The sequence below is a fragment of the Siphateles boraxobius genome, unplaced genomic scaffold (assembly GCF_051911475.1).
Source record: "Siphateles boraxobius isolate OS27281-9 unplaced genomic scaffold, OSU_SipBor_1 41, whole genome shotgun sequence".
Classification (NCBI taxonomy): Eukaryota; Metazoa; Chordata; class Actinopteri; order Cypriniformes; family Leuciscidae; genus Siphateles; species Siphateles boraxobius.
Genome location: NW_027509042.1, coordinates 42,917,746 through 42,931,785, shown reverse-complemented (window position 1 = coordinate 42,931,785; position 14,040 = coordinate 42,917,746). Strand labels below are relative to the sequence as shown.

General features: G+C 37.6%; 1 protein-coding gene across 3 annotated transcripts in view; it reads left to right on the top strand.

Moving 5' to 3' along the window:
- The window catches only part of ptprfa (protein tyrosine phosphatase receptor type Fa), a 187,268-nt gene that overhangs the window by 152,428 nt on the left and 20,800 nt on the right, over positions 1-14,040 (top strand). For 2 of the 3 annotated variants that reach the window (XM_077199806.1, XM_077199805.1), the window contains 5 exons: positions 427-584; positions 1,518-1,630; positions 6,617-6,714; positions 11,922-12,045; positions 12,509-12,684. In XM_077199806.1, the coding sequence (XP_077055921.1) occupies positions 427-584; positions 1,518-1,630; positions 6,617-6,714; positions 11,922-12,045; positions 12,509-12,684 (669 nt within the window). Of the gene's footprint in view, positions 1-426; positions 585-1,517; positions 1,631-6,033; positions 6,067-6,616; positions 6,715-11,921; positions 12,046-12,508; positions 12,685-14,040 lie in introns of all 3 variants that reach the window. The other variant, XM_077199807.1, reaches the window with a different exon arrangement.

Here is a 14,040-nt window from a genome sequence, read left to right as displayed (position 1 = left end):
AGCTCTGGAATTTTCCCGCACGTTAATTCTGACCAATCGAAGTGCAGTTACCTCTGGCCAACGAGTGATGTGGATGTTGTCACGTGACTGCATTTTGGTTCGTTTCATCATCTCATCAACTGATTCGGACCAGAGCAATCAGTGTGGTGTGAAAAGGAACTAAAACGCCTGAAAATGATTCAAAGTATAATTTTTCGCTCTTAGTCCGGACCAAATGAACCGAACTATAGATGTGGAAGCACCCTAAGCTAACAAAAAAACGGAAATCCCTGATTTAATATTTTATCTATGCATAATTTTCTTACTTTATTTGTGTAATTTCATAGCTATTATTCTGAAATGTGGAGAATAGTCATAATGAAGAATAAGTAGCGGTGCCTAAACTTAATTATTTTGCTTTCTCCTTCTTTCTCTCTGTATCATAAGATGTTCACGGTGAGTCCTTACTCTGATCCCATGACGGTGAAGCTCCACAGTGGGATGTCCCGTCACGTTGAGGACCCAGAGATGCTGTGGGTGATGGGACCAGTGCTGGCCGTCGTCCTCATCATCATCATCGTCATCGCCATCCTGCTCTTCAAGAGGTGCGGAACAAGTACAATTACTTTCCTGGTGCTTTTCCAAGAAAATGCAATCAGTCATCCTGCGCTGAGATCATGGAGAAGCCTATGTTTTACATTCTGCTTAACTGACCATATTTTCTTTTTCGCAGTGCGTAGCAAACACAGTGAGTTTACTGAACTGTCAGGTATAAATAGCCGGTCTTTCTCAGAGACATTGCTGACTCACTGTTAGAGTAGAAAATCGAGATTCAAGAAACCTTATTTCAGTGTGGTAGTCAGCAATTTAACAGTGTTTTTCCTTGAGACACTCTTTTTCTGGATACTTTCACTGAACTTTGATGATTAAATAATAGTCATTTACTTTTTGAACTAGACTGCAGAAATGATATTTTCCCCCACGCAATAGAAAAGGTCATAATAGCACATCTACCAAAATCTGATCTCCCCAACTAAGTTACAGATAAAAAGTTACCCCTCTTCTCAATTATAGCAAAATTGAGTCGGTCTTATTGAACAACAAGAGAATCAAATGCCCAGGGTTCAAGTTATATGTCTATTGAGTGAAAAGAAAACTCATTTTGCAAATGTCAGCTAGAATCGGAGCTCATTAGTAGCAATGGCATTTTCACATTTCTGACAAATTCACCTTACACACTGAGCAGTTTTCTTCCTGTGACATTTTCTCTTTTCTCCCCTCTGCTTTTCCATCTCTTTCCGCGGGATGCAGCAAACAGGAGAGGTGGGTATCGAGCGTCTCTCTTTGATCCGATAATAAACGCTTGTTTGTGTTCGGCGTTTCGTGAGATGCAATGGGAGGGTTTAATTGAGCTCAGATTAGTGCTGATGTTCTCCTAACAGATACTAACACTCGAAAAACATCTTGCATATTTACATCGCCACCTGATCTCTGTGTGTTCATACACTCATGTTTGATGTCATTTCCTGGCTGCACAGGAAGCGCTCCTCTCCCTCGGCTAAAGATGAGCACTCAGCTGGAGTTAAAGATCACTTGCTGGCCCATTCCTCTGACCCGGTGGAGATGAGGAGGCTCAACTACCAGACACAAGGTACGTCACCACACTCATAATGAGAGTTACAAACTGCTCATCACATTTACAAACACAAAAATGTGTGTTCTGAGCCATTTCCATGCCAACTGAGTGGTCATTCTTGAAAACAAAGCACATGTGATACTTTACGTGGCTCGCAAATAATATGTACACTAAATATCCTGTTAAATTTATAGGAAAAAACAGTAGATGTGGTTGCCAGAAATTCACAGTAAAACAACAGTGACAATGTTTCCAGTATTACAGAAAGAAAAACTAGAGCCTGCATTTTACTACTATATATTTTAAGTAATATATATATATATATATATATATATATATATATATATATATATATATATATATATATATATATATATATATATATATATACAGTATTTGGTAACTACTTTAAAGTGTACTGATTACCTTTACATTTTAATAATAATTCAGGTGATATACACACAACACTGAAATAATGCAACAGGCATTCAGTGAATAACAGAAAATGTAACATGAAACACCCTGTGCATTACTGATAACAAAAATGAAATGAAACAAAAGTATTTAAATAAAATTCAATCATGTACTGTGTCATGCAGGGACTTCTTTGAATGTCCTTTTGCTGTTTTTCACGGTGAATTATACCAAAAATTATTGGCAAAACCCATAATTTTTTACAGTATTTTACTGTCAAATCATATATAATGCAAGTTAATAGTTTTTTAATAGCCTATATGGTTAGGTAACTTGCAGTTTAGTCTTTTTCTGTAAAAATGTTTTAAAAAATTATAGTGTAGTTTCTTCCAAATTCTAAGCTAACATGCTCCATAAAGCATTAGGAAATACAATACACACAAAAATTGGGTAAAATAGTTTTAAATCAATTTTTAATGGTATTGAACTATTTTATTCATACTTTTCTGTCCTGACTGTACTACCATGGACATTGTGTTGTGAAATCCTTTAAGAATGCATGTGATTCTGCCTCAGAGCCAGGCTTGAAAGCAGCATCAAGATACTATCCACCTTTTGTTATGCTTTAAAATGCTCACAGAGTTACATTTTCTTTTCAAAACGAATCAGTTTGGGGTTGTTTGGATGTAGACCTCAGAAAGAGAGACAGAACTGTTCCCTGGATTTATATATGTGAGGTTCAGCTGGAGCTGCGGTGTGAAGAAGAAACATTATTCACAGAACCGCACTGTCAGGTGAAGGACACACACACTCGCACACGAGGAGCAGAACCTGACAGCTAATCTCAAACACACACACACAGCAGCATCAGATCATATTCCTTCATTCGGTTCAGACTGAGCTTTGAACTTGATGGAAAAATTAAGCAGGGTGATTCTTTCTCACTTCCTCCCATCCATATTTTGCACTGTCTCTTTCTGTTTTTTTTTTTTCTCTCACTTTCTCTCTCTCTCAGGGGAAATTTCCGAATGCTCAGACATTTTGCTGACTTCAATAAGAATCTGCTTTTGCTTCAGTTGCAAAGTGACTCGTGTTCTTATGTCAGATTGTTGGGCTGTAAGCGCATGCTTGACTGATGCACAATCTTTCTCATGGCAAAACTGGAGAAATATTCATGTCCACTTCCCTGCCATAAACATTGATTTTCCTTGCTTGCGAATCTTCAAATGAGGAGCCAGGCTACTAGTGTTGTTGTTTATTTACTTGTGAAAGTTCAGCCTTTGTGTTTCAAACAGCTTTAGGACACTTTGAAAATGTAAAAATGGCTTACCTCACAGATAAAGAGTGCTTGTTGTGTAGCTGCATGTTTGACGTTTCAGGCAAACTGTTCGATAAGATATGCTTGATGTGCAAACCACGCTCATACTTTGGACTGTGCTGTAACAGTGAATTGTGTGACACACAAGGTAACTTTAAAACATTATGTTGTGTTGACATGCTGAAATCCAAAAAATCCTTGATTTCTGATCCAAGAGTTTTAATAAGATCTAAAGGATCCTGAAAAAGTATGCACAAAAAATTAAGCTACAACTTTTTTCAACACATTTTAACATTTATAATGTTTCTTGAGCAGCAAATCAGCATATTAGAATCATAGAAGACTGGAGTAATGAAATGTTAAATATTCAAATAGAATTTCAAATGATAATAATATTTAAGGTTACTATTTTTACTTTATTTTTATAATAATGATATAATAATCTAATAATAATAAACTTTATTTTCTATAGCGCCTTTAAAAGTAACATCTCAAAGCGCTTTCCAAGAATAGAAACAAGATAAAACATACAATAATACACACAATGCGTTAATGACAGAAAAATTTAATGAAAATAAAATACCAAATAAAAACATACTATCAAAAGTCCAACAAAATAAAAGTAATAATATGACAATTACAAACAATCATGTAAAAGCTACCCTAAACAAATATGTTTTAAGGGAGGATTTAAAAGCACTCAGGGATTCAGCTTGCCTAATCTCAGCTGGCAGGGAATTACAAAGTTTTGGAGCAATTGAAGAAAAAGGCCAATCACCCATGGGTTTTAAACGAGTAAGCGGAACAATTAAAAGGCCAGCTTCCGAAGAGCGTAGATCACGTGTGTAAGGGATAGGGATGGGAATTGATAAGATTTTATCAACATCAATGCCACTGTCGATTCTGCTTATCGATCCGATTCTTAAAATATTCTCTTATCGATTCCTGATAGCACTGTGTGGAAAAAGGTAGTGATGTGCTTTTTCGGCAAAAAAAACAAGTGTTTTTATTTGGTTTAAAGCTTACACTTGAGTAAGCAAACTGAAAAATAAATAATTAAATAAAAAATTACTATTCTATAGTAAACTATTTTCTATAAAAACAGGGATGGAATAGTTATACATAATACAGTGTTTTCGTAGAATATGCCTGTTATTTTTAAGACGTCAGTGATATTTAACATTACATTACCCTGTTCAACGGAGGTTACGGGTTTTACGGAGGTTTGCTGCTAGCTTGGGCAGTTGTACGCAGCGGGTCAAAAACACGGCATTCCTGCAATTTATTACCATGGGTAGATATATGTATTGCTTGTATTTGCACCCTTACACAAAATAACAGCCTTGAAGTTATTGCAAACGGCATAATTTTCGTCTCATTTAGTAAAATAAAGCCAAGATTTAGATCGTCTATTCCTCTCCATGATTCCCTCCTTTGCTTAAATTGCTTTGACATCATGACACACAGATGCGTAGGATGGCGTTCTATGGGGCCCGATAAAGGACAAAAGGGACAGTTGTGAGTTCACTGTCTGTATGGCTGGGACTCGAAGCAGGAGCTTCGATAAGAGGACTCGTTAATGTCGAGGGAATACAATATCGATGGTTCATAAAACTTAGAACTGGTTCTCGAGTGGAACAGGTTTTCAATTCCCATCCCTAGTAAGGGGTTAAAAGCTCAGAGAGATAATGAGGTGCCAGTCCATGCAAAGCCTTATAAGTAAGCATAAGTATTTTAAAATCAACATGAAATCGGTCAGGGAGCCAGTGTAAAGATTACAATACTGGAGTGATATAATCCATGTTTCCAGACAGGATTCGAGTGGCAGAATTTTTAACCAACTGTAATTTATTAAGGGTAGCTTTTGAAACCCCGGCCAGCAAAGCATTGCAATAATCGATGCGAGAGAATACAAAGATGTTAATTAACTTTTCAGCCACTGGGAGTGACAACATAGGACGTAGTCTGACAATATTTAAATGAAAAAATGATGTCTCGACAGTGTTCTGAACATGAGGAAACAAACGTTAGATTAGCATCAAATATCAACCCCCAAATTTTTTAATTTTTTTTGAAATTGCAGTGTGAGAGAGAAAGGACAGCCACCGTAACATTAGGTTTTGAATGTGTATATAAACCTGGGTGTCATCTGCATAAAAGTGAAAACTGAGACCAAGTGATCTTAAAAGTTGACCAAGTGGATAAATGTAGATGCTAAAAAGTATAGGGCCGAAGACTGAACCTTGAGGAACACCAGATTGCACTACACCAGTATCAGACCTGCAACCCGATCAGAAAAATAAAAAAAGTAGGACTTAAACTAGCTTTTTTTATCAAATATATGTAGCCTTAGTGAGCTACAAAACCATTAAAAACGTTTGAATAGTAGTGTACTTACTTCAGAAATATCTTATGTAGGATTTACATTTTATTTAAAAAAAAGCTTTTGAAAACCAAATTGCATGGGATGGGAAAAAATAATATTAACCAGTGTTTTCCCAGCCAGCTTTTTATAACCCAATCAAAATGCCTCACCCTATATTATTTACACTAAATCTGCACACTGAAATATGTAGGGGAAGCCATTTCATGTCTTCTGCTCGTCTCCTATCCTCTTCCTCTCGTCTCTTCTTCTCTCTTCTGTCAGTGGCATTTATCACAGTCCCTCCTCATCTTCTTTCTGCAGGTTCCAGTGCCTTCAGCTGCACCAGCACTTCAAGTTAGTTTTGCTCTTTCATTCCTGTGTGAACTTTCACTTCCTTCATTTTAAATGCTCCTCCCACCTGTCCATCAAGTCCAAAGTCACGCCCCCTCCTCCACAACTGGCTGCTCTTAGTTAAAGCGTCTCAACAGGCCGTCCGTCCCAAACACGGGAAAACACTCAGTGTTTTTAATGTGTGCTCAGGTTGTAGTCCTTCTGTGTGAATAACCGGTTGTCATTTACATGCCATTTTGATTGTACAGGACAGCTTACGCCACCTTGCTATTGACCCGGATGTAGTTCATATGTCAGCCAATGAGCATGTCCGTTCACTGCTTACGTCACTGCCGCTAGCCTTAGCACATGGCATGGTGCTACAAGCCTTCTCCTTTGCCTTATATTTCTCTCATGCTTTGGGTTGTTTCCATGTTTGCCCGTTTGCTCATCTTCCAAATGCCTAAAAACTGTATGAACCAAAGTGTGTTTGCTCCCCACAGTTCAGCCAAGCAAAACAAAGCAAGCCAATAGAAATCCATGCTATTAGTTCATCCTTTCTTTTTCCCTGCAGGAATGCGGGAACACCCTTCAGTTTCAGTCTGTGCTTTGGCTGACCACATCGAGCGGCTGAAAGCCAACGACGGCCTACGCTTCTCACAGGAATATGAGGTAACTCGTCCCAAGTCACGTCAGATGAGATGTGTGGTGTCCGTCTGAGCAACCTTGAGGAGAATCGCCCTCACTCTCTACCTTCTGTTACAGCCACCGAGGGATAATTGCTTGATGTGCTAGTACAAACATCAGAAATTTACATAAACATTGTCTGCTATGATAAATCAGGACAATGCAAGGAGCAAAACGCATATATTATGGATTACTTGTGCAGCTGGAAAACACAGACCTACATCTGCATGATTTACATTGTAGGACGAGACACGGAAGAGAAGAATGAAGTAGTTTTAGATGCAGGTTTCTCACTAACAGCTGTGTTTCCACTAACAGTGAGGAAGTGATGATTGTCGTCGATTTATTATGTCTGTACATTTGAAGCAGATTCGTCTCAGAGCAGTTTATTGCTCCCTATATGCGCTCAAAAGGCAGTTCTGCAGGCGCATGAATATAATTGTGCCAATCCTATCACTTAACTTTTAAAAGTTTTTGCATTTTTTTAAAGAAATTAATGCTATTATTTAACAAGGACACATTAAATGTATAATGTTACGAAGGTCTGTTCACTCTGCGGCCATATTTACAACGCCTCCATCTATTTCGGGCATTCAAGACCAAGTCCTATATCCTGAAATCTCACAAACTGCTTTCCACACTCACACTTACATATTTCAAATTATTTTTAACATATAAACCAAATCTGACATGAACTGTCCCATAAACGGAGCTTCTAACGGCAGCTGCAGTGACTCAATGACTTTACCAATTGCCGATTGGCTCTTTTATTTAGAAGGCGGGACTTATTCCGCCATAGTGCCTGTTGCTCTTTTTCCCATTCATAAGTATGAGTGTATCGTCTTTGTATAAAGTCTTTGGAATAACCCGTTAATGCAATGGTCACACTTTAAATTAGGGTCCAATTCTCATTATTAACTATGATTTTAATAACCTCGATAAACTCCTAATTACTGCTTATTAATAGTTTGTAAGGTAGTTGTTAAGTTTAGGTATTGGGTGAGATTTATAATAAGCAACTATTTAATAGTGAGATTTGGACCATAAACTAAAGTGTTACCGGTACCGCAATAAAAGAACCCTTCGATCCATCACTGTCTGTACAGAAAACAGTAAAGAAATTGCCACTAACCTGAAAAACATCCAGGAAATTTGTATTTTTTTAGCGGACTAATGCACCCTAACTCTCGGTAGTTGGGTAAAGCCAGCCAATAAGACTGAAACTGCTCATTTTGAGTCAGATCTTGGTGATTTTGCTTGCAGAATGGGTCCGTTTGATACTGATACTGTGACTACTCCATCACAGACAAACAGCTAAACATGTTCACTTTACAATTTCAGAAAGATTATGAACATGAACATCTCATGTATAGCAAGTACTGCTGTGCATTACTTAAATGTGCTGAAACAGCACTATAAGCTCATGCATCTACAGAAGATTACAACTTACACGTGCATGCCTAAACTAGCCCTCACATACAAACACACACACACACACACACACACAGTCACGTCAGCATCTAAGGCAGTACCCAGATCGCCAGAGCTTGAAATTAAAGCTGGGAAACGACTCTATTAGGAGTGTATTGAGTGTGAGAGTCACCTGCTTTATTAGACAGCTAATCCTGCTCTGTGTGTGTGTGTGTGTGTGTGTGTGTGTGTGTGTGTGTGTGTGTGTGTGTGTGTGTGTGTGTGTGTGTGTGTGTGTGTGTGTGTGTGTGTGTGTGTGTGTGTGTGTGTGTGTGTGTGTGTGTGTGTGTGTGTGTGTCAGGACTCTTCTGCCTGCTTGAGTTGTTATTATATGGTGAGTGGCTCTTCTAAGTACTTAAACAATCAAGACCTTAATATAGACATCAAATACTGAGGGACCAACACTGATCTAATCAAACGCCAAATGACTCACATTAAATTTCGAAACAAAAGAACCTAACAGGATAAACAGATAAAGATTGGCTTATGGGGAAGGAATTGTGTACAAAGATGGAGAGAATGTGATATATCTGTAGGTAAATAAAAGGAAAGTGATAGATTGGTGCGGGCCGTCATCTGTGGGAATGTCCTCACCGAGTTCGACATGCATTTTATTTGATATACACTACTGTTTAAAAGTTTGTTCTCGAGCCTGCTTTTGCATTGCTCAGGACACCTGATATACAGTCGGACTGAGTTTTCTTATATAAATATAAGTTTATGCTGTACAGCATGTCGAGAGATCACACAAACCGACAGAGCTCGTCACACACTCTTCTGATTAGTTGTGGTTGTGTTGTGTTGTGCAGAATTTTGGCCTTTAGTGTGGAAAAGCAAATTGCTCATTGGAAATCTTATTATGTCAGGTTAGCACACAATGTTAAGGTGTGAAATCATCCCTGCACATCAACAAACACACACAGCCACAAACACAAACGAATGCATAAAACATAGTGTGCTGTTAGACAGTGTAAGCTGACAAATAAGCCCCAGCAATATGACAGTTCTTCATAATTCATCTGTTATAACAGAATATCAGTCTCAGTTTTCTCTTCATATCATATACATCAAAAAAAAAAATGCCACATTGCACTTCAAATGAACTGTACATGTCAATGCCCAATGGGGCGTGTGTAGCTTCCTTAAGAGCATTTTGATCTCATATATACACTATCACTCAAAAGTTTGGACATTTTTTTTTTATCCAACAAGAATTTGTTAAATGAATCAAAAGTGACAGTAAAGACATTTATAAAGACATAACAAATCAATTTCAATTCATCAAAGAGTCCTGTATCACGTTTTCCACAAAAAAATATACAGCAGCACAACTGTCTTCAACATAGATGATAATCATAAATGTTTCTTGAGCAGCAAATAATCATATTATAGTGATTTCTGAAGGATCAGGTGACGCTGAAGACTGGAGTAATGATGCTGGAAATTCAGCTTTGATCACAGAATTAAATTACAGTTTACTACACTCACATAGAAAACTGTTATTTTCAATTGAAATAATATTTCACAATATTACTGGTTTTTTTCTGTATTTTTGATAAAATTGTGCTGGTGAGCTAAATAGATTTTCTTTTCAATTTAAATTGGTAAGACTTTACTATAAGTTTTCATTCGTTAACATTTCTCAACCATGTTAGTTAACATGAATTTACAGCGTTAAAATTATTTGTTAATTTTAATTTCAACATTTAATAATACATGATTAAAATCAAAAGTTGTTTCTGTTAAAATTGCATAATGAACCTGAGCTAACGTGAACTAACAATGAACTAAATACTTAACAAATGTATTGCTCATAATTAGTTAATGCATGTGTTTGCAAAAAATCGTATCGACCCCAAATATTTGAACGTAAGTGTATTCTACACATGGTTGATATGTTTTCTTTGAATAACTGAAGTACAGGATCTTCTGCTATAAATCCAGCGTCTCAGAGCTGCAGTAATGTGATGCAGAGAGACTGGAGAGCTGACGTCTAGACCTGACCCCATGACCCCGTGTCTCATCGCTATGGTAACAGCAGGGTAGGACGAGGCGATTCCTGCTGGAAACGATGGGCAGGTCGAGGTCGAGAGTTGCAGAGTTGTAGTGCATTGCTAGAAAAAACTGAAATTCAGTTCCTGGTGTTTCACAGTCATCATGAAATCTTGACCCGGGCCTTATTATGAATGATTCAATGGCTACGTTTACATGCACAACTTTTGTTTCAATCGAACTGAATTCATTCCGATTGATGAATCCGAACGTAGTGTTTATACATGAACGCTAAACATGTGATCGGGTTTATGTGTGCGTTTATTTGTCACAAGCTTCAAATCGGAATAGATTTTTTGACATGCGCACATGCACTGCACGAATATATCAGAGTTTTTTCTGCTGTTTGTGCAAAATAACTATTCTCCTACATTGCTTCTTTATTTGTTTTAAACAGCAGACTTAATATTTATCCATTTCTGGTCATAATTTGAAGACCATGAGCTTATGAGCCGTTTTGCTGTGCTGCTTATATTTATCACGCAGTAAATATGCGTCTGTGGATGAGAATCCGAAAGAACAAGGACTGATGGGACGTTGTCCTGCTCCACTTCACAGATACTGAGTGATCATTAATATGACATTTATATGACCCTTTATTCAACAGGAAGAACAGCTCGTTCAGTACGTCATACGTCATTACGCTATTTCAACGTCATTTAACCTTTCAGTTCTGGTTTTCAATCCGATCAAGTGTTTACATGTCCTCTCGTTCGGATTAGAAAAGGAATAAACCACGAGCCCTTTCAATCCGATCGAAATTTAATTTGGATTGAGCCGGCAATCCGATTACTAACTGATTATATGGTTGCATGTAAACGTAGACATTGGTGCTCATTATTCCATGCGTTTGTAAACTTTCATCAAAATGAAATGAAACTTGCTCCAACGTCCCTTGTTTTAGCTGATGACACCAAACGCTTCCATCTAGTCTTATGTACTTCCAGTCAATTCCCTGTAAAATTGTTACACTGATTCCCTATGTCTTTTCTTATTGAATATCCTGAATAAGTTATGTTACAATAGCCCCTTTCACACAGTGCGCCGGGAAATTGCAGGGAAATTGGCAGAACACCTTCTGTGTGAACGCAAACACGCCGGGATCGATGCCGGGTTGTGGACCTAGTAACATTGCCGGGATTAGTCCCGGAACAAAGTCCCGCTGTGTGAACAAAAGCCGTAATCAATGGCATGTCGTAATGATGACGCTGAAGCCGGGATCGTTTGCCAGCGTGAAACGGTACGTAATGCGCTAGTTTATTATCGAATCAGAGAAAAAAGTGCACAAGAGAGAAATCGCAGCTCATAAGCAAACTATAGACGCTGCTGAGACATTACATGTCACATCGGTGTCACGTGTCTTTACGGGATTTTTATGGGTTGTGTGTGAACGCACTCTCTGATTCAGGAAAATCAGTGGCAGTGTGAATGAACCAAAGTCAAACGAACCCGGGTCAAACCCCAGGTCACTTTATCCGTGCATTTTCCGGAATCTCTGTGTGAAAGGGGCTAACAAAACAGGTTTTCATGAGTAAGCATGTCATCGTTCGGCTCAACCAATGGCAAAAGATTAGAAGGGAGTTTCTTTTTCTTCATTTACTCTCTCAATGCTGATGAGATTTCTAACTAACTCATACTAACTGCTCGTGTTTTGTCCTTCTGTCCTGCAGTCTATCGACCCAGGCCAGCAGTTCACCTGGGAGAACTCAAACCTAGAGGTCAACAAGCCCAAGAACCGCTATGCAAACGTCATCGCTTACGATCACTCCAGGGTCGTGCTGACTCCTGTTGATGGTAAATACCGAAACGCACTTTTCTTGAATAGAAAGTATATGAATTGAACAGTATATCTATCACAATCTGCTGAATTCTGTGAAAGGAATCCTTCAAGTCTTAAATCATTACTGTTTAATTGAATGCGTCCTTGCTGAATGAAAGTCTTAATTTCTTTAAGAAAAAATCTTACTGATCCCAAACTTTTGAACGGTAGTGTATGTACTTTAACATCCCAAAATAAAGAGAGATTCAGCAATGACGAGTTCTGCACACAATCGACATCTGCTGAATTCTGTGAAAGGCCTTCAGGTCTTAAATCATGACTGTTTATTAAATATTTTGGAAAATTTCTAAGTACTCTCAATGCTGTTTAACATATTTCAAAATATTACATTGTGCACATTCCAAGTTAGCCTACCAAGGACATGTTTTGTACAGTGCAGTGCTCGGTTAGCAGCCTTTCGATGTGTGTTAACCGCAGGTGTACCGGGAAGTGACTACATCAATGGCAACTACATCGACGGTTACCGCAAGCAGAACGCCTACATCGCCACTCAAGGTCCTTTACCCGAGACGCTCAGTGACTTCTGGAGGATGGTGTGGGAGCAGAGGACCAACACTATCGTCATGATGACCAGACTGGAGGAGAAGAGCCGGGTGAGATTTCACTCGGGAACTCCCGTTGGCTGGTTAATTGGGCTTTATATAGAAATAAATAAACTTTCTAGAGAAACATTTTTTAAAGTAGGAACTTATACCGACTATTAATCACAATAACGACTATATATCCAGTGCTTTACAAATTTATTAGACCTCCACCCAATGTAAGGTTTGTGCCAAAGCTGCCCTAAACTAACAGTATTGGCGATTACCAAAATTGTATGTTTCTGTAATGGTTAATCCACCAGTATGTGTAAGCTCTTTAGGCACAGTCTGGACTTGATCAAATTTGGGATTTAGTGGATTCAAAGATGGATTGCTCAAAAAATTAATCAAATACAAATCTTTGGGCACAAAACTATTTGGAAGTCGATAACAACAGAGACTGTGGAAAGTACTGTACATAAAAACAATGGCAGCAAGAATGCAAGCTGTTATCAAGGCCAGAGGACACCATACACCATATTACTTTTTTTGATTAATGTGTGAATAAAGACTATTTTTTTCATTTTGTTATTTGCCACATAAATTACAATACATTTTTTTAGTTTTAAACAAGTTTTTGACAGATTCCTAAAATATTTGTATTTTCTCAACAACTTCATAAACACTTGCAAACATGTGGCCTCTCCGAGAATTATATAGAAAAGGAAGTGACCATAAGTGTCGGGTCTATTGAGCAGGAAGTGATGTGTGTTTGTGAGAGAGGGAGGCGTTACATGTTCCCTCACCTGCCGTGAGGCCAGATGGTCATTTTGTTTTACTCCACATGCTCAGTCTCAAAATACATGATCTAATGTAAGCTTTCTAATAGAATTATGCACCTCGTGTTTTGTCCTTTTTATATATATAATTTGCGATATAATATCATTTGTATTAAGTTCAATGAAATTTAGGTAGACACAATGTGTGTGTATATATAAATATATACAGGTGAAACTCGAAAAATGTAAATATCGTGCAAAAGTTCATGTATTTCAGTAATTCAAATGAAAAGGTGAAACTAATACATTTAGTTTATATAACTATATACATATGCATGATTATACTTTTCAGAGGGCCGACATTTCTGTATTTAAAATTCTTTTTTTTATTGATTTCATGTAATATTCTAATTTTCTGAGATTTTGAATTTGGGTTTTTCATAAGCTGTAAGCCATAATCATCAATATTATAACTTTTGCACGATATTCAATTTTTTCGACTTTCACCTGTATATATACATACAGTACTTCATATATATATATATAGCTCACAAACATAACTTGATTTCAGTCTAGAATACATGCTAGAATACACCAAAATAGAAAGAGAATATACCGATTGAATTGGAAAAAATGAAGCCTTGTTATT